The sequence below is a fragment of the Ambystoma mexicanum genome, chromosome 5q (assembly GCF_040938575.1).
Source record: "Ambystoma mexicanum isolate Mex_15411 chromosome 5q, UKY_AmexF1_1, whole genome shotgun sequence".
NCBI lineage: Eukaryota > Metazoa > Chordata > Amphibia > Caudata > Ambystomatidae > Ambystoma > Ambystoma mexicanum.
In genome coordinates, this window is record NC_090933.1 from 424,686,855 (window position 1) to 424,711,360 (window position 24,506).

Consider the following 24,506-nt stretch of genomic DNA (forward strand, 5'->3'; position numbering starts at 1 on the left):
GGGTGAGGAGGAAACACATTAGTGAGACCTTTTAAGAATTGTGTTATCAAAGGAATTTTGAAGTAGGAGCATTCTTCCGATGAGCGTTTGAAAATGGAAAGCGCTGCAAGGTAACCTTTTATTGTTCCGATATTCAGACCTCTATGTGCTAGGGTCAGAAGGAAAGATAGTACTTCCGGAATAGAACATAGAAAAGGATCGACATTCTTTTCCCTGCACCAGTTACAAAACTTTTTCCAACGGCAACGGTATAGAGACTTTGTTGCTAGCCTTCTTGCCGAAAGCAACACCTCCATATCATCATCTGGAATGTTCCAATCCCTGTATCTCAGCCTTTCAGATACCAAGCATGAAAGTTGAGTGTTCTGACCTCTAGGTGGAGAACCTGACCTTCCATTTGAGAGAGAAGGTTCTCTCTCTGAGGAAGACGTACTGGAGGACAGATGGACATATCTAGAACGTCCGGATACCATGTTCTCCTGGCCCAATCTGGAGCAATTAGGATCATGCGGTTCCCGAAGCGTCTCAGCTGCCTGATGATCTGAGGAATGACGGGAATCGGAGGGAACGCGTACAATAGTGGGAAATTCCAACCCACCACGAACGCGTCCCCCAGGGCTCCTCTCGGAGGAAATTCCCTTGAGCAATACCTTTCGCATTTTCGGTTGGTACTGGTTGCGAATAGGTCTACCTGAGGGGTTCCCCAAAGGGCGAAGGTCTCTTGAATGACTTCCTGAGCCAGTTCTCATTCGTGGGACACCGTGCTCTGCCTACTCAGAGCATCTGCCGTCATATTCTCTTCCCCGGCTAGATGAATTGCTGTTAAAGAGATTCCCTCCTAAATCGCCCAATACCAGAGCTGCATTGCCTCTCTGCACAGGGGTAGTGACCCCACACCACCTCTTTTGTTTAGGTAGTGCATGGCCACTGTGTTGTCCGTCATTATCAGGACATTCTTTCCCCTGATAGATGGCAGGAAGGCCTTCAGGGCTAGTCTGATTGCCCTCAGCTCTAAAAGGTTGATATGTAGTTTGGACTCCAATGGAGACCAACGACCGCTGATTGTCAAATCGTTGGCATGAGCTCCCCACTCCAGGAGTGAGGCGTCCGTCACTACTGTGATCTCCGGCCATGGTTGCAAAAAAAGGTTCTCCTTTTAGGATGTTCTCTGTACAGGTCCACCATAGAAGGTCTTGTTTGACCTTGTTCGGAATCTGAAGAAGATCTGTCATTTGACCCGAAAACTGGGACCACTGAGTCTTTAGGGCCCATTGAAGGGATCTCATCCTCAAGCGTGCCTCTGGCACCAGAAAGATGCAGGATGCCATGAGGCTGAGCAACCTTAAAAAGTCATAAGCCTGGAGATTTTGGGCATTTTGGAATTTGGAAACCATCTGAAGAATGTCTTGAGCCCTCGTCTTGGGAGGCGAGCTCTTTCCCAAGGATGTGTCTAGTACAGCTCCTATGTACTGAAGCTATTGGGAAGGTGTATTGTGAGACTTCTTGAAATTGAGGGAGAAGCCCAGTTTGTGGAGAAAGTGGCAGGTGACTTTCAGATGATCCAGCGCTTGCTCTGCAGAGCGCGCTCTGATCAACCAATCGTCCAAGTAGGGGTAGACATGAATCCACCCTCTCCTGAGGTGCGCTGCCACCACTACCATTAACCTGGTGAAGACCCTCGGGGCGGAGGTCAACCCGAATGGCAGGACTCGAAACTGATAGTGTGAGTCGCCAACTACGAACCTCAGGTATTTTCTGTGTTTGAGATGAATCGGCACATGAAAATAGGCATCCTGGAGGTCCAATGACACCAATCAGTGCTCGAGTTGAAGGGCGTGAAGGATCTGAGAAAGGGTCACCATCTTGAATTTGTCTTTCTCGAGAAACTTGTTCAAGTTTCTTAAGTCCAAGATTGGTCTCAGTCCTCCGTCCTTTTTGGGGATCAAAAAATACGGGGAGTACCATCCCTTGTTCCTCTCCGCTGCAGGTACTGGTTCTATAGCACCTTTCTCCAGCAGGGTTAGAACTTCCTGCTGTAGGAGCGGGTTTGAAAACTTCAACGGGGGTCTCCCTGGTGGATTGCTTTGAGGTTGCTTTAGAAAAGGAAGGCAGTAGCCTTGGGCTATTATTTCTAGAGCCCAAACATCTGAAGTAATGGCTCGCCATTCTTGCAGATGCTGCGACAGCCTGCCTCCTACAGGTGTTTTGTGGTGCAAGTCCTCAAAGTGGTTTTGTGGCGGATTTTGCAGCCGCTGATGGCAAAGAGCTGCAGCTGGAGCTGGCTTGGCACGTTTTCCTCATCCACCACGGGTGGCCTCTCTTTGGCCCCTTTGACTGGCCATTCCTCTAGTCTTTCCATGAGGTGTAATAACGATAGGATCGTCCCCCTTCATGATTGCCCTTGCGCATGAAAAGGCTGAGGTTGCCTAATAGCAGCTCCTAAAGATTTGGCCGCTGCTTTTGAGGTCTGCAACCTCTCAAGGCTCTCGTCAGCCTTGTTGCCAAAAAGGTGAGACCTGTCAAAAGGCATGTTCAGAAGGCGGTTCTGTACGTCCGGTGCAAAACCCGACTTCCGTAACCACGCAAACCTGCGCATTACCGTGCTTGTGCCCATGGACCTGCTTACACTATCCGCAGTGTCCAATCCAGATTGAAGGGATTCCTGGATGGCCTCCTTTCCATCGCCAACGATGGCTAGGAAACCTTCCCTTTCTTCCCCTTCTGGTATGTGCTCCGCCGCCATTGCGAAGCACTCCCACAGAGTGTACGAAAATTTTGCCAAGGCACATGTGGAGTTGGCAGATTTTAATGCCGCTCCCGGCTGAAAATACCTTCCGTGCCCAACCATCCACACGCTTATCGTCCCTGTCTGGAGGGATAGACGGGTACGCAAGTTTGTTGGAAGCTGTGGCTGCTTGTATGACCAGACTCTCGGGAGTTGGATGTTTTGACAGATAGCCGGGGTCGCTACTGGCTGGGCAGTATTTTGATGCGAGGGACTTATTTACCGGAGGTATAGAATCCGCAGATTCCCAATTCTTGGCCACCCTGTTTTGTAAGGCTACATGAAAAGGTAGTACTGGGTCTTCAGTGGGACCATGGTCCAATATGTCTGTTAAATCGTCTTGGACGAATTGGGCTGGTGGTCTATCCCATCCCAAGTAATCTACCACCTTGGTCATTAACTGACGGTAAGATGGACTGGCATGCTCTCCTGGATCTGGTCTACCAAAGTCCTTCTCAGGAGAAGTGTCAATGCCACTTGCATTATGTAAAGACTCCATCAAATCCCTCATTCTGCTTTCCTCTGAGATCAAGCATTCTGGGACATTTGGGGTGCCATATTCCAATCCAAAAGGTACATTTTCCTCCTCGGATCTCTCCTGTTCCTCAATAATTGAGGTCAAGGATTTGAAAAACTCCTTCCTAGGGAGAGGCTTGAAAACCTTCTCTGGGAGAGGAGGAGGAAGAGGTGTAGTACCAGGCTCTGAAGAAATTACATGTTTTGTAACTTTCTCCTTCTCTTTTTCTGGCTGCCCTGGCTTGGTTGGAGCCTTTGGCGCCGAGGGTTTCGGCGTCGACGACATAGTGGTCATCGACAGGGTCTGCTTCGAGGGCGTCGAGGCAGTCTTCGACGATTTTCCCTTCGAGGTGTGACAGGTCTCGGACGGCGTCGGTCACCTCGAGCGGTCGACTCGACTCTAGCGTTTATCGCTCGGCGTCCTGGAAAGTTCCCCATCATTTTACGATCACCCGGGCTCGAGGGCGCACGAGTGTCGGAGCGATGATGCTCCCGGCCGGCTTCCGAAGAAGGCGCTGACCGAGGCTTCGCCTTCTCAAACACCTCCATCATTTTGACCCTGAATGCTTCCCACTCTTCGGAAGACTAATGTTTCGTGGGGCATTTCATTTTTTTCGGAGACTCGTCTGATGAGGTGGAGGGAGACCTGTGGCGTCATTTTTTGACAAAGACGACGAGCGATGAGAATCGCTTCGGGATGTAGATCGATGCCTTTCGCGTCTAGGAAATTTCTCCTCATGGGGTCTCGACGCTAGAGGCTTTTCGATCCTTCCGACCTACCTGTAGCTTTCCTCTCTTTTCTCGCAAGGCCTTCCCAGTCATCGCCTGACACTTCGAACAGGCCTCCATGTCGTGGCCTTCTCCGAGGCACCACAAACACTCGCGGTACGGGTCCGTGATTGACATTTTTGAGCCGCACGACTTGCTTTTTTATTTCTTGAAAACCGATCTCGGGGTCGTGGTCGGTGTCGATGACGAGGACATATTTCTTCTTGTTTATATATATATATATTCTTCACAGAACTCGAGGCGCGCCGAATGTCCAAAGCAACGTAACTGCGGAAAAACGGAACTGAGGCCAACGGGCACCGCGTGTGCTACTTATACACCCAATGACGTCACCCTCAACGGAGGCCTTCGAGGGACCATCGACTCGACATTGACGCACGGCGCCCTCTGCCGAAAAAATTTCCATAGAGCAGCAAAGCTGGATGGAATACATCTAAGATAAGGAATACGTTGGAGGACACAATCCACTCGAAAGAAGCTTTTGATAGCCAGGTGATGTCTGTTTCAGTGTAGCTCACAAGCGGTTAAATGCAGGAATCTGAGTCCAGAGTTATTCTAGGGCTTCTGGGATGCTGTGGGGCCCAATCCAGCGTCACCATGGACAACACTGAATCCTTCTGTTCCACATTCCCACTCCATGTAGCTTGGGTGCCACCTACAGAATAGCCTTCACGTCCAGTGAACAGGATCCTGGTTCTAGTGCAGTCAGCAGTGAGGCCTTGGTACAACAGCAGTCACCCCCACGGATCCCTGGAGATGGTTAGGGGACAGAGCTCTCCTCTGCATCATTTGCGTTCAGTCTTCACCTCTATGACAGAGTACATTGGAACGGACTGCACGCTCAACGGAGGTCCAAGAGTGTATCTTTTTTTGATGGCCCAAAGATAGATTAATATAAAAGGACAAGATGGAATAGGTTTTTCTTTTATACTAAGAAAAATAGGATTCTAGCTGTATTGCATGAGGCAAGATCCTCTCGATGGTCCTAACAGAGGTGCAACCAACATAACAGTAACAGTGGTTTCAGTATGGTTTCAGTAGCTGGATTCTCCTAATGGGGGCTAAACACATGTTTTCATGGTCTTACATTTGCTCAAGGGATACAAAGACATCAGCTGTAGTAAATCAGACATTTGGGACACATGCCCAAAATTTTATAAGAAGGGCTATAGTTTTTTTGCCTTAAGTTACTGATGGGTGTTGATGTCTAGCGGCAGGATTTGTCGGCATCATTGAGGGGCAACACACACCCCAGAAGTGGCTGTGTGAGGGAAGACTTTCTCTTTGAGAGAACTGTCTCTTGCTATTTAATATACCCAGGTGCGAATGGCTGGAATAAAAAGGCAGGTAAAGGTAAACCGGACCTGGCCAAGCTGTAAGAGAACATAAATGAGCGTGCGCTTCTGGGTGAGTGCTATGGCGAGTGATGTTCTGCCTGCATACTCTGCTGAACAGATATCGCAACTCTCCAACATTTGCCTTGCAATTCATTTGAAAGCATTGCATTGGAGCATCTACTGCTACATTATTCGGTACGCTGTTTCTTTGTGATCATGAACTGCTATTTGTGACTTTAAAGCATCTTTCAAACACTAAAATGCTGTATTGATTACTTACAGCGTGAAGCTCCTCCCACTTACCCAGCGGCCTGATAAATCACAGGTGTGCGCCCTTCTGGGTGAGTGCTTTGGCGAGTGCTGTTCAGCTGAGCAGTGACAGCACTCGACAAACAAAATCTGACTAACCACGTTATACTTTCGTCCCTAACTCCTCGGACAATGTCCACTTACACATTAAAAACCACAATGCCTATGAATGTGAATAATCCGTTTGAAAAAGAGTGCGCTCGAACTGAAAGAGAGGCGATATGCCTTAACCACGGAAACGAAACATCTAAGATCACACGATCCGAGTCCATGTGTACAGACATCAGAAACTTTTGGCCCTTGAAGAACAAAGACCAACATCAACATATGGGAATGCTGCCGACAACTGCAGCTCTCAATAAAAACTCCAATGCCCAGGAAAGTCTTTCAATTCATGCCCCAACATCTGATATTACCATTACCAGAAATGTGCCGCCGGCACAGATCGAGGAACTGTTGATATGTCGGACACAAAACTCTCCAGTCAATAACAGACCTTGCGACAACAGCGCAATCGGCAAAGATTGACGCCATGATCCACGCAGAACACTATAACCACTGTAAAATTATACTCGGACAGTAAAAAACAATGGCAAATCTCCCACAACTGAAACATTGTTGGAAAAGCCAGACGAAGCAAATTCAAACAAAAAGTCTAATCATTTCACTATCAACAATGAACTTTTTGAAAAAAACACTGAACCAACCTCAAACAAATATAGTGATGGAAATGCAATTCGCGGCAATTGAGACTTTAACTTATCACAATCACGGATACGGCACCCAGCCTCCCCCAACCAGGCACTAAATTCAACTGTCTCATTTGCAATGCAATTTATAAGACCTACTCCTAGACCCTCATTCGGCTTAAAGCACCTACCCAACCTACGCGATAATATTGGCGGCCATGAATAATGGGCTGTTCTCACTCTCAAAATTATAAATGCATATGGAAACAAAAATAGATAAAACACAAAAATGTTAAATACCATTATCTCTCAGTTTGATCACATATTCTCAGAATTGAACCAACAGAGCCTAAGGCTTCAGGAAATTCGAGAGCTATCTTATACAGAAAAAGCGACAGATCTAAACATCGCCCAAACTTCAATACATGTCACAACCTGTGAAAATGACAACCATGTCTCTTTAAAAATCAATACCTGCGATCATGAGCCTCATAACTTGACCAACTGCCCAAAAGTGGATAGCCCCACCTCTCACACTGAAAATGATAAAGATGAAATAGATTGTGACGGGGAAACAATCACCCCTGGGACAGCAACAACACTTAATGAGCATTCCGTGCATCAAGAATCCATATTCGAAGTGTTCCTAAATTCAAAAAGCAAAAGAAAAGCTAAGTGAAACAAAGCAAACCCAGAACAAAACAAATATCAAAAGAAAACCAAACACTTATAGCAAAAAGAACCTCCAACATCAAGGGAGCAAAACAATTTATCAAAGGATTGACCAAAACCTCTACTTCCCAAAATCACCAACACTCGCACCGTGCCTCCCGAACATGCCACAACCAAACCATCCACGAGCAAAGATGCACCACCAACTGACGCACAAAAATTCCAAGATGGAGGAAGATAAGATCCAGCAAAAAATTCTTAACGATAAAAACGTAAACAAAGTAGAACACAAGAAGGTTGACAATAATTCAAATCCTGACACGCCTGCATGTCCAAAAACTCAAACAATTGGAGATCTCAACCTAAAAAAGCCTGGACACACTAGTTGTAACCATGTCTGACAGAGAAAGAAGAAATCCTTACCCGAATCGAATCACTTTAGTGGTGCTGTTTGGAACAAACCCTAATCTCAAACAAATAAAATTGGAGGATATTGAAGCTGTATATATAACAACAAATAACAGAATGGACTCTGCAACACTGTCAATTCCTGCACTTATTGTGAAGCAAATAAAATGGAAAGAAAAGGAAAACCTTGCAACTCAAGTGTTTAATGTTTCAGTTCTAAAAACGCAGGCAAAGGATACCAAAACTCCCAGGCGAGAACAAACATCTGAAAACACCTATCCACTAACTCCCTAAGCTTCCAAAACGATCCTTATCAAATAACGAGAATCTACTGGACGACTCGAAGCAGAAGTCCACTTCGAAGAAGAAACAAAAAGACAGAAACCAAATGCTCATGGCCACAACAAGCAATTAAAGCTAACACTCAATGGCAGAACGAATAATGCTCATCCCCATACGATCGACAAGTAATGCGAATAGCTATATGGAATACTTGCCTTATGTTTTACTTATCTTATGAAACCTAGCAAAACTCATCAACTAGACACTTACGATCTGATACTGTTACAGGAAACCTGGATAACCATGCAACCGACATGGCCAAACTACGAAATAAGCTGCATCCCTGCCATAAACAAGCTAAAGGGAGACCTATGGCAGTTCTCCTCGTGGCAATAAAAATAGATACACTGGGGAAATTAACCATGGCTGACCCCTCACCCTCGCATGCAGTTATTAAAATTAGGATACAACAACAAGCTACATCCTCTAGCTCCATGCACGGCCATAAGCAATGCCTACTGGAAGGAACCCTGCCATTCTGATGATGACCTTTTCATATACATAAAATGTCTAGATATGATTACAAGTGAATCTCAAATACAAACAAAGTTAATAGCGGGCGATTTAAATATAAGATGTCTATCGCAAACTGGCAAATCGATCTCTCAAAAAGCTATGAGATGGATGAACATCTTGGTAAATAGAAACATGACCTTGCTCAATAGAAATATAGGTGGTGACATCTCCCCCCGTGCGACATGGAAAAAACAAACAAATCACAAGCCATATTGGATTATGCATACATGTAAACTAACATCATAAACCTTGTAAAACGGTTTACAGTCATTCAAACGGATGAAAGCGACCAAAATATCCTATAAATAACATGCAGGTCCTCTCCCCAGGACCCGAGAGAATACTACAAACATGCCATACAATATCTGAGTGCAGAAATCAAATTAAATGGACGGTCCCCAAACTTGAAAAACTACTGAGTGGAATAAAGCTAACATCAGATTCTACAAACACCACTAAGAGTCTGCAAGATTTATACACAATAACTTATCCTTTATTCACCAAATATTCGCCCCCAACCATCGTCCGATATTCTCTGCAATGCACACATGATCAGTTTATCAAGAACAGAAAAAGACAAGATTTAAAGACCATAAAAGCTGAATCGATCAAGGAGTACAGAAAAAAGGCAAATAACATCTGCACCAAATATAAAAACTTCATAACCCAATATAAACGTCTAAAAACCCAAAGAGAAATCGAGGAAATGCTTTGCTTTCTAACAACAAAATCCAGTGCTCAAATATGGAGCCTCCTCAAGAAAGGGCCAAAACCTGAACATCAGCTCACTTATTGAACACCATAAGTGAGTCGGAATGGGTATCCCACTGCACTATTCACTGATAACGGTGCATCTCTTACCATCCCTTCTTCGAGCAAAGCTCACGCAGAAAAACATTTGTCTGCATATAAAAAAGCAAGCACCTCGAAAGCACTGGGGCGGAATTGCAAATGAAACCATCAAAACACACCCTCAATTATGGTCTTAAATCTTGCTAGCAATATATCGAAACATAGCCAGAAAAGGCATTATAACATAATCCTGGAAGCAATCCATACTTCTACCTATATACAAAAAGCGTGATCGTTCGAAACCATCCAACTACCGTCCCTTAGCCCTACTTGATACGACTGAGAAAATATAGGCTAGATTGCTCCTAAGAGATCAGACAAGCTGGCTAAAGGCAAAGAATAAGCTTGACCTCCATCAATCAGGATTTATTAGTGGAATAGGCACGGCACCCAATTTACTTATATCTTCAAGAAGCTCTAATGAGAAAAAAAACACCATCTTACTTTCATCGACTTCAGGCAAGTGTTGGGGGAGAGGTCTACCTAAATAAGGCACTACCTAAAAAAGAATGCACAAGAACCCTTAGAACTAATAACCACCTACTACTAGCGACACCCCGCTATAAGAATACTAAAGCAGGGGGCAGCAGCTTTCAATACTTAGCCCTCAAACACTGGGTATAAAAAAAAAAAAAAGAGGGTTCATTCTTGGGCTTTAAAAAACTGGTTAAAACTTGGTTATTCAACTAATACAAATGAAACTGCTTCGAGTGCCTATAAATATGCTGCACCCGCCTTTGTACTGTTCATCCTTTTGTAAATCCATTGTAAATATGCTTCTGACTGTTTGACTGTAACCCTCTCCGTAATTGTCACTGTCCAATATTTGAATAAGCTGTCTAACCTTGCAGTGATACCCAAGGATTTGGGCGTGTATTAAAAAATAAAAAAATAAATAGGAGGTGGTAAATCCCGCCCCCTGCACCAGTCCTGTACCAGGTAAATGCTATGTGAGCTAAGGGGGGAGCTATCTTTGCCCCTCATGTGCATATTTGCATCTTCTACTTGTTGTTATAAGTGTGCAAATGAGTGCAAAGTTGTATAGTTTGGACTCCATTTTGTGTCTTCCTCAACGCCATCTTTGTCTAGGTCCTCTGCTGAAATGTCTCTCCTCCCTCTCCCAGCGCCGCGCACAGCGAGTCCCCGCCTCCACCACCCTATGTCAGCCCAGCGCGATTACTGTTCTCACGAAAACGCGGTCATTCATTGTTGCAACTAACAAGTATCGAACTCTGACAAAATGTGCTCATCCTAGAATGTGAGACCCATGCCTGCTCCTGCCCCAGCGCTCCATCCATCTCTGCAGGCTAACTCATGCCCTCTTCACCCCTCCCCGCCAGGCCTCGGTCCACTGAACCCCTGCCCCCCATTCCCTTTGAATGCATCTGGTCACCATTCCCTTCCCCCCAGACCACCTTCAATTCACCCATCATAACTAACCTAGAGTGGTCATATATTCTGGTAACACTAACACCTAGGTCTACTGTGTTTGAAGTTGTGAGGTCCTAGGGACCACAAATCACAGATCGCCCCTCCAGATAAGGCACCTGAATCAACGACCCCCAACCCATGCCCCCCATAAAAAACGCAGGACGGAATGTACCTATTTCGCACCATCAGCCTCTTTGTAAAGTGACAATTTATGTCTGAGAATTTCATGCATGCCAGGTCTTGTTATTTAGCTTAGTTATACAAATGCTACAGCATCTCTGTGCACCTCACCTGGATGAGTCCAGCTGACCCACGTGTTGCCTGCCGAACCTCCAAGCTACCAGCCGGTCCCTATATAAGTATAATGTATCCATGTAGTCCTCCAATCCTGATGTAACACTATGTACCTATAGGGAAACGTCAGTAGTGACGTTTCCAGAGCTTATAATGCACTGTTCACGTAATGTTTGGCAGAGCGCTCTCGGGCACCAGAGTTCTTTGCTCCATTTATTTGCTTATATAAAATGTGGTTTACTTGCAATTACTCTCCTGGTCTCATTCCCTAGAAGGGTGTGTACTTTATTCCGTCTATTGGACACATGCATGCTAAGGTGCCAGCCTTCACAAGCTTTCGACTCAATATAAAGATCCTTATTGTGGAACAAATGAGAATCAGCTGAATGCCCTCCATATATACTGAATTTGCTACAACAATTCTACAGTGAAACCTCCATCCGGATTAAAATAAATAACGAGGGACTTCTTTTGAGCGCAGGGATGCACTCTTGCGCCCACTTTGTTCAACTTCTACATAAAAGATATTGGGAAAAACCTTGAAGCGACCAGAAACTTTCCACCCAAGTTAAATAACCACGCGATAGCATGGTTGCTATACGCCGACAATCCCATTCTGCTGGACCAAACTCCTATTGGTCTACAAAGACTAGGTGCTCTGGCAAAGTATGCTCTACAGAATGACCAAAAGATAAACATCCCCAAATCCAACATATTAAAGATTGGTAATTCAAAAGAAATAAAAAATCTAAGATTTAAATGGGTCTTCGGCAATATTCCTTTACCAATTACACATTAATATAAATACTTAGGAGTAAATGTAAATGACAGCAAAATTGATGCCACACAAAATGGAAATTAAACTTAAAATGTCAACATTACCTTCCCAAGCATCCATGGTCCACAGGGAATATGGTAAATCCTCCTGCCTGCCCATTCTCACTTTTTACAAACAAAAAGTAATTCCAGCCTTAACAGAGCACAATCCAAATTTTGGGAAAACCAGCCAAAGTGGCACTACCTATAAGGATACTTCTGGAAATAGACTACTCACTTTAACCAAAAGATTTCCAAACCCTGTCATAAATTATGAACTAGGGCTAATCTCCCTGAAGGCGATTGTTGTATGGAATTCACTGTCTTTATACAGGAAGTGCATAATGAAAGAAGAATATAAATCAAATATTATACTATTTTTGTCACAAGCCCTCGAAAATAGCTCAAAGAGCAAGATAAACATCTGGAAAAATGTGTGTATGGAAAATATGGAGAAAGCCGATATAGATGATTACACACGGATATTGAATCCCCAACGAGCCAAGTGTAAATTGTGGTACAAGGATTGGGCTGAAACTGAAGAGACACGCAAAAAATACAAAATATACAAACATGGAATTTGTATACCTAAAATGATCAATCAGATACCAAAATATCTACAAAGATTTCCTAATGCTGCATATCGATCACAAATAATGAGGCTAAGATTCAACCTATGGCCGACTAGAACTGTAATAGCGTTGAGAAGCAAAGAAAGCAACAATAGAACTGTATGCAGATTCTGCGGCATATAAAACGAGGCAGAATCTCTGGTACACCTAATTGTAAAATGCCTAGCGCTTTTGGAGATAAGGAAAGAACATTTCCATACGTTCTTTCATACTTAACGCACCTTACCACTGACACTATGTGGGCAATGATTTTAGGTGCACAATATGTGTCCCTAAGCAAAGCCACTAACAACTTTCTTTTAAAACTGCAGCTTTGATAAATACAAGATGTGTTTACCAAGTCATCTAAATCGGCAAAAGAAAAACAAGAGACCTGAAATTATCTCGCTTCACTCGACCTTGGTCGCAACCATTGGTAATACCAGAATGAATTAGCATCATGCATCAAGTGTATGTGCCAGAATAATTCAATTTAAAGTCACAAGACTGAATGCAATTTTATGTGAAAATGTTTAATTTACATGCCGAAACGCACATTTTAGACCTTTGAATGTGTCATGCATAGTATGCCTATATTTGTAAAGTTGTAATTACAACTATAACAAATAAATAAAAATAAAAAAAAGAGAATAAGTTCAGTAACAGACTGGATACCCCTAAACCTCCCACTCTCTGAAGACCCTTAGTACCGGTAAGTTGTGGTCAAAGGCTTAAAAGGAGTGTCACAAGTCCATAGGTCAGGAAACCAAATCAAATAAACGCGCAGGGAACTATTCCGAACACCACAAGTGTGCAACTAAGGGATAAAGTGCAGGAAACAATCCAAGGAAATCCACAACCAACACCGGAAGAACTAGGAAGAGAGTTGTTGAGGGGTAAACAAGGCAGTAGGTCCACATCCAACACCAGACATCAAAAAGGACTGAGTACAAGACAGGGAAAACACAAATGCATGGGGAATTAGGCACAGGAGTCTCATATAACACCAAAGTCTGATGAACACTGTCCAGGGACAGGCAGAAGGCCTGGACAAGCAACAAATCCAAATCGTACAGAGAGGTAATCTAGAGGCATACTAGGTTCGATTGACAGTCGAGCAAGTAATATCCAAATCGCGAGGCAAAGTTGTCCAAAGGCAAACCGGATAATACTTAAACCTGGATAACATACAACCAAAGGAGAACCAATCTCTGGGTCAAAAAGAAGAGGCCGGGTCACAGTAAACCAGAAATTCACAATATCCACAAAACACCACTCCAAGCACTTAATTGTTTTGATAATCCTCAAATCTGCATTCCCTCGCCTTTTGTATCGGAGACCACTGGGTTTCAGAAACAGGTCACTGTATGTTTGCCATTAGGCATGCTGCTGGGATATGAAGTATGAAAGTCCTGTGCCCTGCCATTGCAGCAGTCTCCAGGATAAGCGCCAGGGTCTCCGCCCGCTGTGGGGATTAGAACAGCGCTGTGCAGCATGGGTCCCGTCAGTCACCCACAAAACACAGGTAAAAGTCAGCAACCTTTGCTCAAGAAGGATGATTTGGCACTATGGTAACTTGAAGTCGCACTATAAAAGTTTAAATGAAGGCCGCTTTTTTAGCCCACTTAATGATAATCCCAGAAGAGGAGTATCAGCCTTTTTTCAGTACCATTTTGTGCCCTCTTAACTAAGTTCTAAGGACATAGTGCCTTTGAACTTGCAACCCCATCTACACTATATTAATCCTCCTTGTGCGAGTGGTTCGAATAGGGACCTTGAAGTAGACCTCCCCTTCTACAATGCACACGAGCCTCCTCAACGTGGAACATTTATGTAGAACAAAGACAATGTTCAATCATTCTTTCGTTAGGCTCTATACCCATTCTTTACCTAGTGATAGATCTATAATTTCTCCTTTCCCAAAAATATTTCTCGTCAATGCATCCAAAACGAACATGGCTTCTACCCTTTCTTTGAAGAAAAAATGAATTGGGAGATTTGATTTTTTTGGAGGACAATAGATTAAGAAGAAAGGAGACTAGTAAACCTACCATTTTCTACAGATTTTAAAGACCTTTCTTCAAAATGATATTCACCAATTCTTGAAAATGTAAAATTCTTTGATTAGAAAATAATGAAAGAAAACTTATTTCACCAATGGTTAAGGTATAGGTTACCACCAAATGCAACGGGACAGGACAGACCTTTGGATTAAGATTTAAGCAACAGTAACCTCTTTCTGTAAATACTGGAAAGCGTTCTCTTCGCTCTGCTTCTCTTTGTCTTAACCATCAATCTTTTCGTTGGGCCTTGAAAACGTTCCTGTTTTAGGCTCTCCTTCGTGTCATTTTTCTCTCTTTCACAGTTAGCGCCATGATGCCCCCCCGTTGGTGTCCGTGCGCTTTATAAATAATTAAATAAAATACAAAATAAAATAAACAGGAGCATTAGGAAATATCTGGTTCAATAGAATCTCACAGGGTTTTAAATTCAGAGATAAGAATGTTAGATTCAGATCATGCAGTGCACTGTTGCCATCTGCATAGTCGCAGACGCACTGGTGGATCTGAAAGAGAAGGTAGTGGATTTGGTCAGAGGGCAAAGTGAAAAATGCAAAATAGCTTTGCTGTTGTGTTGTGTGCAGACAAAGCTTCCAAGGATCTGCATGCATGTTTCGAAGTGTCATATGACGAAAGCTCAGGGGCATGTGTCCAGAGGGACGTCTTGCATGCCTGTGGTGGTAAAATGCATTGGCCAAGATAGATGTTTAAGCCGAATCCAGAGGCGTACACTAGGATCTCTTTTAGGAGGGTTAACCAAACACTTCAAGGTTACTGAATCACAGATTGTGACTTATAAATCAATATAAAAAAATATATTATTCATTTGCTGTAAGTGAGTATCTTCGTTGGTATGCACATAGTGTGCTTGAGCATAGACTGAGAATTTTAGTGCTGGGAGCATCCATCCAGTGGCCATACCAGTCGCATTAGGGGTGCTCTTTGGGTAAGGGACTTGTGATTACATGTCCTGAGACAACATTGAGTTAGCTTATGTTTCTGGCAGTGAACAGCCAGAAGCTGCTGGTCTGGGTGAGAGTTAGGGGAACACGGGGAGGAGTGGAAACCATAGGGAGCATGCAACAGTGGGAACCAAGAAGAAAGTGGATGAGATCAGTTCATGAGTGAAGTTCAGAGTAGTTATCCTAGAGCGGGCAGTCTGGTGACAATCCTAGGAAGAACTCTGCATGTACAATGTTACGGTGCAATATCTAAAAGCCTGCCACGTGGATTACATTAAACATCAGAAAGCAAAAATATGGTAAGGTACTAATTGCATTGGGCCCAAGGGCGCCGAATTACAATGCGACACCAGGAAAGCAAAACCGGAGAGAGGGAACTTTGCAATGGGACACAGGAACAAAATTGCAGTGATGCACATGGGAGCAAATCCCAACAGGCAGAAATACAGCATAGTGCAGAAAGTAGACTACTGAGAAGGATAGCGAGGGGTGCAAGCAATCAATCCCATGTAGAAAGGAATAACATAGCCTAGCAAGGCCTGATAAGGGTATGGAAAGGCATAACAAAACATTAGAAGTTGTACCAGAGCATGCAAAGGCCAACCATTTCACGTTGGATCGCACAATGTACCCTTGTAAGCTTTAAACATGTTTTTACATAATAGACACCTGTACTGCAAGGAGGACAGCACTTGTGGATGAATAGGGAGTTCTCTAGAAACGCCCGACTGTTCATGACCTACCAAGTGTCACGCACAGCTCCTCTGCGACTGTAGGATAATATTTAGAATTCATGTTTTTGCAAACATATTGGACTTCTTGCGAAAGCGGCTTCGGGGAGACCATGATTATTTCAGCGGCTTCAGGGAGACCATGATTATTTCAGCAGTCAAACAAGGCTGCGTAAAGCTGAGCGGCACTGGAAAAAAATCTTGATCACTGTCTGATCTTGCTGCCCTTTCATCTTTACACTTTTGACTCTGCCTTACTTGCGTCAAAAAAATTGTACATTTCGGATCTTACAGTTTCTCATTCTCACCACCCTCATCGTCTTTTCCAACTTCTCCACAACATCCTGTCTCCTAAATCTCTCCGACTCCATCCCTCAGCTCTTCTTCCTCTGACTTTGCTAGCTACTTCACATCTAAAATTGCTAGTCTTTGTTCTGCTTTTGCTTCTTCTCCCACTCCTCCTCCTTCCTCCTCTTCTTCCGGCTTACCTTCATACTCTTTCTTCTCATTCTCTGCTCTTATAGATTCTGATACTTCTGCGCTTCTTACCCGTGCTCATCCAACGGCATTTCCTTCTGATCCTCTTCCCTTATTCCACGTCTATCCCCATCTTCTTTCTTATCTTACTTCACTAAGTAATTCTTCTCTTTCTAACTCATGTTTCCCTGATACCTTTAAGCATGCTCCTATTCTCCTGATCCTGTAAAATAATTAAAAAAAAAAATAAAAAAATGACTCTTGACCCTTCCACTCTTGCTAATTTTCGCCCAATTTCTTCTCTCTACCTTTTCGCTCCTCCATCACATCTTTACTGTCCATTTCACTGCTTCCCCTAGAATCACGTCTTCTCTACCATTTTCTTTCTACTGTTTTTAAATGTACTCACGGCTTGGCTCATCTTTCTTCGCTAGTCTAGTTCTATTCTCCCTCTCAAACTTTCCGATCACAGAATCTGTTTTCTTCTCACTGTTCCCGAACTCCCCTGTGCTTCATCCCGTTTCCGATCGTTTGCCCTCTTCACCCCCAAACACTGGAATGCTCTCCCTCTCTCTATCAGCTCTTCTTCATCCCTATGTATTTTTTTTATCTAACCTGAAAACTCATCTTCTCTCCCTTCTTTCTACTTAGTGACTTTGTTTCTCTGACCCTCCTTCCGTTTTTAGTTCTTTCAAAAGCACACCGAACATTCTTTTGGACAGAAAATGCATGATATTTAATGAATGCCGGCTTAACACAGGGCTTGCCTCAAAAAAGCAGGGTGCTGCACCTTGCTAAGTATTTCTAGATGGATCGCTGAATATCATCTCCATCCGAAGTGGTGGTGTGGGCACAATTCTAGTTCTGAAACAAAGCCTTGTAGACAATATCTTCCTCATACCAAAATTGTGTTGGAATAGTCTACAGATTCCTGTCTAGGTCGCAAATTGAAACCAAATGCCTTCCTACCCATGGGAGGATATTGGCAAGAAGGCATGTCAGAAAAAATCCTAGAAATAGAGTGATAACTGAGGTCCTGCAGGGTTCTAAAAAGCAACCATGGGAATGGGAAGCTACTTTGAGTCTATTGAGACTTAACCACTTCAATGAGGCTACCACGTTATCATTCACCTTTAATCAAGTGGGTTGAACATGCAGGTCTTTGTCCACTCCAACATAGCTACTGTTCAGTAGAGAGACACTTCCATGTTAAGATAGTAACTGCTTTTCCAGCAATCCAATGCCTACAGTGGTCTTCCCTGGTGCATGCTTGCGCTCAAATCACAGAGTTTAAGAGTGCAGCATCTTATTAAAAGCTTATATTGTAATTATTATTGGGACAGGTGCATCATAATAATGTATAATTGATTCATGAATGCTTTTCCCCACTTCCAAATACTATAATAACGTATTACTCTATTTAAATGTAGTCAATGCATAGATCTTGGCAGGATGAAGTGTTGAGATGGCTCTGCCAACATTCACAGGTGTAAATTGGAGGCATGACATGTCCGAGGAAAGTTCTTAACACATCATCTACCCACCCCATCTAATTTAATACTATTCCTACCTTCCTTCTCCCCTAAAATATAAGTATGCATACATGTGAATTAGTGAGAAAGAACATTGACACGCGAGAAATCGGTTGGACAAAAACATAACACAGCTGAGGGACAATTGGAACCAGGCAAAAATGCCTTGAAAAAATAATCGGACATGTCTATTAGTTTAATAAGGAGATATGCAGCGAACCAAGCCATCCGACTCTAAAAATGGGGCAAGTGTTCTCAAGCTGTCGGGGTTGAAACCGTAGCAGAAAGTACATTACAGGAAAGAACAGTCACAAGCCAGTAAGTGGTCTCTGCATTCCAAGAAAACATGTGTTGAAAAAAGTATTTAATTCATGGCTGCAGCTGCCACTATACAAGGAAAGACTGAAACCCTGATATTATACCTGGCTGAGGGCTGTCGTGGTTGAACAGAAATAACGGATGTTAGACATTAGGTAAAATGCAATATTTGATCATATCCATGAATGCGCTGCCTCTCGTTTTTTCATGCGTTACTTGCTGCACATTTTCAGCGCAACATTTTATGGATTTTAATTTACGAGCTTAAAACAATACCGTAAATGTATTTAGTTTAATCCATTTGACAATTCCCCTCTGCCATCCTAGATTTCCGTTTAGCCTTTCGAAGTGAGCGACCGAAATAGCTTAATTTGCATGTCAATAATGTGAAGACATTTTTAGAAATAAAAGAAATTTCATTCATCACCTTACGCCCAGTGAAAGCAGCACGATGCAACGGAGTGTCACCCATATCATTTATTATGTTTACGTCAGCCCCAGCCTGTAAACAAAAAAAGAGGCATGTCAATATGTGTGGTTCCTTACAGTTAGAATGCCTATAAACACAAGTAGTTATTCAAACAACTCAACAGAAATCACATCTCTCGAAATCCAGGTTTACATCATAAAATTTAAATCATAACTTTGGTAGTCAAACATTTCACAATGGCTCTGAAGAAACTCTATATGATTAAGCATTTTCACTCTACTTTGCATTCTCACCCAATACCATGTTCAATGAATTCCAAACATTGCTATTGCAAAGTAGTTTACAGAACAACGGGCAAAATAAAGTACAAGAAACTCGCATGTGCCAATTACACCGACAACATCAGCACGCACCAAACGGATACACCGTCCAACAGAAAAATAAGTACGTCATCCATCTATCGATGGGTTGATGTTGGGTAACCAAAGTGGTGTCAGAAGAAAAAGTATACACAGAAAAGGTCATCATTTAGAAGAGTTATACAGGGGACTCTTGTATTTCATTTAATGAAAGCAAGTTTGAATCAATTCAAACACTTAATAGCAAATTATACATTACTTCTATTTGAATGGGCACTACCATGATTTGGTATTTAGTGAAAAGAATGATTGCGTACAAATGAAAGTATATCAAGTGCCCGCTTCAACAAATAGCCCAACTATACGCAGAGAGATTCCAAACTACTCTTGTGTTTTGGAGTGGCTTGCCTTTTAAAGTTTGCAAATGATTTATTTAATGCATCAATGTTCACATAAAAAGTAAAAGATTGGCTAATTGTACAGAGCTTCTTTTCAGCCTTCAATAATATTTTCAAAATAAAAATATCAAATTACACACATTCTGATGACATATGAATGTACATAACTATATGTCGTAATACTATATATAGTAAGCTAAATCTTGATACCTGATAATGGGGCAAAGGGGGGGGGGAGCTTGAAAAGATTCATAAACAAGTACACAACCAAATGATTGATGGAACTAAAAACCAAACGTCATTCAATTCCAAGGTTATATCAAGACGTATTCAACACACCACTCACCAGCATACTTACTTAGAAGAACTTTGCAGAGAATCACAAATGGCACTTAATGGCTGAAATTGACCACTCTCACAATGATGAGAATTCTTTACAGGTAATTCCACCACTTAGGGCAGAGCCAACAAATTATTGATCTGCAAATGACAGGGGAAGGAATTATTTTTGTTTCCATAGCCCCAAAACTGGAAGGCTCGTCAGGCGGGAAAGCTGCGATGGTACTGTGGGCAATGGGGATGGTGGACTTCGTTCTGTGCCTCCTCCTCTTAATCATGATACCTGGATGTTTGTGAGGCTTGATGTGAGCTTCTGGGAGATGAACTTAGCATCCTGGGAGGCTGTGTAGCTCTTGCTGGGTTGGAAGTGGGGTGGGCGGGTTGGGTACTGGGGAATCTGTGTTTGTCTGCCTAATGCACCTTTTTCAGATTTCGCACTGGGCTGCAGTTAAATTAATGAATTAATGATAGTTTATTTGTATAGCGCCTATACACACGTGTTTCAAAGCGCTTCAAGGCAGGGGAGGAATCAAGGGAAAATACAATAACAGTCTTGCAATGCCTTGAGACATTAAGAATGGGAAATGTACTATCCGCAAGAGCTCGGACAATGACTGGGAGGGAGGGGTGGGGGGGGAGGCGATGACACAGACAATAACTATCATGCTAGGCCTGACGACATTTCTGATAGTGCAAGGGGAGTGACAATAGGTAAGGCAAAGGGAGGGAGGGAAGGGAACAGACAAGCGACTATCGTACTAGGCCTGACGATTTTTTTTTTTTTTTATTAAATTTGGTTTTTATTGAATTTTATGCGTCACAGTAATAGGTAACAGTTTGACATAATATGACATGAAGAAAGAACAGTAAAGCTATGCAAAACAGTGTCCCCACTATGTATCGAACTTTGTTTTTATTCCCATCCCACCACCCTCCCCACACCCTTCCTTCCTAGTCATCTTGCACCTCAGCATCAGACATTGGTCTTCACCATAATTAACCTCATACAAGGAACCTTTCACTTTGTGGGCAGACATTTTCGCTGTGTAAGTATCGCATTATGGATGCATGCAGCTACTTATATCATTTCATTGCTCATATTGTGTACAAAAGTCAGCCCATGCCGTCTCAATAGAGCCATAGTCTCTGTGTAAGGCAGCGGGTCAGGCGGTCCATACGGAACAGGTTTCGGGCTACATTTACCCACTCGGATTTTCTTGGGAGTAGGGTTCTTTTCCAGAACATGCTAAGGCATGCTATGGCGGCTAGGAGCAGGCTGTGTGCCATCCTTGGTAATTTGGCAAGTTCATCATCCCGCTAAACTAAACCAAACAGGATTAACATCAGTACCTTCTCCTTTGTCTCTCCTATATTTTTTATCCAGCTGAGGACTTCGTCCCAGTAGGCCTGAACTGCAGTGCATTACCACCACATGTGCCAGTAGTCGACTTTTGACCCACAGTTGCGCCAGCATAGGGGACTTGCTTCCTGGTACATTTTGCTCAGTCTAACCGGGTCATATTGCCACCTGTATTCTTTTGGGTAACTTTGTTCTGGGAACCCACAGCCATTCAGCCAAAGTGGCGGGATAGAGGTGAAAGTTGTCAAAGCCTACCCACTGTAAATCTGTTTGTAGTCTGAAGTGTGGGATCAGAATTCCTAGATGCACGGCTCTGTAATATGACTGTAAATCGGGTAATGCCTCCCCTCCAGAGTCTTTATGCAGGCAGAGAAGTCTATCTGAGATCCTGGGTTTTTTGCCTGCCAGAGGAATCGTAATAGGGCGGTTTTAGTTTTTTTGAAGTACCTATCCGTTATCTGGATTGGGAGCATTTGGAGGAGGTATATGATTTTGGACAATACTACCATTTTAATGGCGTTAAAACGCCCCATCTAAGAGATCGTGAGGCGGACCCACAGTTTAAGGTCCTGCACTATGATCGCCATTAGGGGAGTGAAGTTAGCCTCGTATAGACCTGCAAGGTCTCTAGTAACGTTGATGCCTAAATAGCGCAATGTGGTTAGACTGACTTTCATACCCAACGGGTCAAATCGTGCTACCTGATCGTCTTTGTTCCCGTCTATGGGAAAAATAACGGACTTTCCTGTGTTTATTTTGAGCCCTGCTAGTTGCCCATAGGTCTCCATTATTTCAAATGCCGCCGGAACGGAGGTTAATGGATTTGTTATGTGGAGCAATGTTAGGGAGAATTCTCATAAATGGTTGATTTCCCTTACCTACTGAGTCCCTCAGCAGCTTTGCTGGATTTGTAAGATTTATTTTTTCACCTGGTAAGAGTGTGAGCCTTTTTTCCCACTCTTACATGTGTTTGGCTATGTGTGTTTCTACTTTTTGTGTGATCTTGGGCACTGGAGCTTCACCTACTCCAGTGCACCACATTTTTCATGTGTGTTACACAGCACATTCAGTGTAGTGACACAGGGTTGTCTTTTAGACTTCCCACCGACTATTTTCTGGGGCTGACTACAATCCCCCAGAAAAGGGTAAAGTTGCCATTAACTTTACCTTAGTCACTTTAAACCACAGACCCAGTACACCCCATCTTTCATGGAGTATTGGAAAGGGTTAATTATTATCCCTTTTTGTCTGTGCCTCTTGGGGCATTGTTTCGCTCCCTTTACATTAAGACTTGGCTGGTGGCAGTGGTATCTACCCTAACATTTCTACAGCGATTATCTTACATAAACGTGGTAATGTTTTAGGTTATTATATTAGCCTCAAACATAAACCCGCTTGACCAAATACATTTTATTTTGGCTCCGGCTGGGTTTATTCGCCATTTCTTTTTGTTAAAAGTCTTTCTCGCGTTTTATTATGCGCACCAAACCAGGTTTGGTCCCTTTGTTCATCACTTTTTCACGGGCTTCCACACAGAAGCCCTCCTTTAGGTGCCTGAGAGTCTGGGTAGGCAGGATGTGAGGGAGGGGTTTGAGGACCCCTGCCATGGATTCCCTTGGTAACCCAAGTCGCACTCTAGTCTGATTGGCAAAGGGGACTGGCCTTGCCAGGCCAGCCACCCTGCTGTGTGATTGACAGCCAGGCTGTATGAATGGGGGAAAACAGCATAAAAAGCAGGTCTCTGGGACTGGAAGAGCAGAGTCACCACTGGAAGGAAAGAACCAACGAGGAACTGAAAGTAGAGGACCCCTAAAACGACTGAACAGCCCGGTGAAGCCCTGCTGCAGGTCCGAATCTCCAGAATGACGACAGAAGATCCTCCAGGAAACTTCTTCCCTTCAGCTGGTGGGACCAACCAGTTCACCCCAACTGCAAGCCAGGACCCCTCCTATGGTCGAATTCGGTGTACAGAGCTACAGTGGGCCAGATAGCCAGGAAGGTCGGACCCTGCTTGGGTTTTAAGGAGCGCACCTTTTATTTGTTGCTTTGCTCTGCTGCTGGTTTCTTCCCTGTGTAGTGCAGGACCCTCCAGTCTTCCTACTTCTGATCAGTCCGACAGTCACTTTAGTAACCGTGAGCCTGCAGGAACTACCAGGAACTTCTGCCTCAGCTACAGCTCCCTCTCCGTTTTAAGGTACTGTGCAAATCCGGTTGTGCGTTTCGTTCAGCCGTGGTGAAAGTGTTTGAAATCTTTCCCCAATCCGAGGGCTTGTCCTTCTCTTCTCTTTGAACTAACTTTTCTACCAACCAACCTCGTCCAGAAACCGTGCCACCAACTTTACCGCGACCTACACTGAACTGTATTATCTTGAGCAAAAGACTTTTGAACCATTGACTTTGGCCCTAAGCCTTTTCTATCTGATTTTATCATTGTAGTCTCTCTTGTTCGATTGCCCTGAGTACTAACCTGTTGGTGCGGATCCATTTCTGTTAACTTTTGTCTTTCCCTCCCTTTTAAATTGCTGGAGTGTCATTTTGCTCCCACTTCATTCTGTGAGCTTAACTTGTCTGGAATTTAAGGGAAGTTGTGTGGTGTATTAAGAGTGTGATTTTTAAACTGCTTAGAAAGGTGAACTGTTATACAACTGAAGAGTGAATTAAATGTATATTCCTTTACTAGAAAATCTTGAGTTAGTCTTTGCCTGAATCATAGTAATTGCTGTCCTTTGTGTAACTGTTTGATACTACTCACTTACTCTTGAGATAAGTCTGGCTGCTCTGCTACTGCTACCACTTTAACTGTAGTACAGGCTTGTACCAAAGGTGAAATTGTACTGTCACTTGTAGTCTTAATTGTGTGTGGTGTTCCCAAAGGGTACTACATATAATTCTGCCTAACAAGCAACATGTCGTCTGCGTATAGATCCAGTTTGTATGTTCGGTTGTCAATCGTAAAACCCTGCACCTGCCGCTCATTTCTCAACCTTTGGGCTAATGGTTCTAATGTCAGGACGAATAACAATGAGGACAGGGGACATCCCTGCCTGGTGCCGCTTTCCAGGTTGAACCACCTGGATTGACCACCGTTGACTGTTAGAGGTTTTCGGGAGGAGTAGATAGCTCTAATGCCTCAAGATTTTCGGGCCCAAGCCTATTTTCATCAGTACCCTGTA

The 24,506-nt window shown here is 43.4% G+C and overlaps 1 protein-coding gene across 8 annotated transcripts in view; it reads right to left on the reverse strand.

Annotated features, from left to right (window-relative positions):
• Positions 1-24,506, reverse strand: part of OSBPL1A (oxysterol binding protein like 1A) — a 2,815,351-nt gene that overhangs the window by 2,554,687 nt on the left and 236,158 nt on the right. For all 8 annotated transcript variants that reach the window (XM_069620918.1, XM_069620915.1, XM_069620919.1 and 5 more), the window contains one exon: positions 18,875-18,949. In XM_069620918.1, coding sequence (XP_069477019.1) covers positions 18,875-18,949 — 75 coding nt within the window. The remainder of the gene's footprint in view (positions 1-18,874; positions 18,950-24,506) is intronic.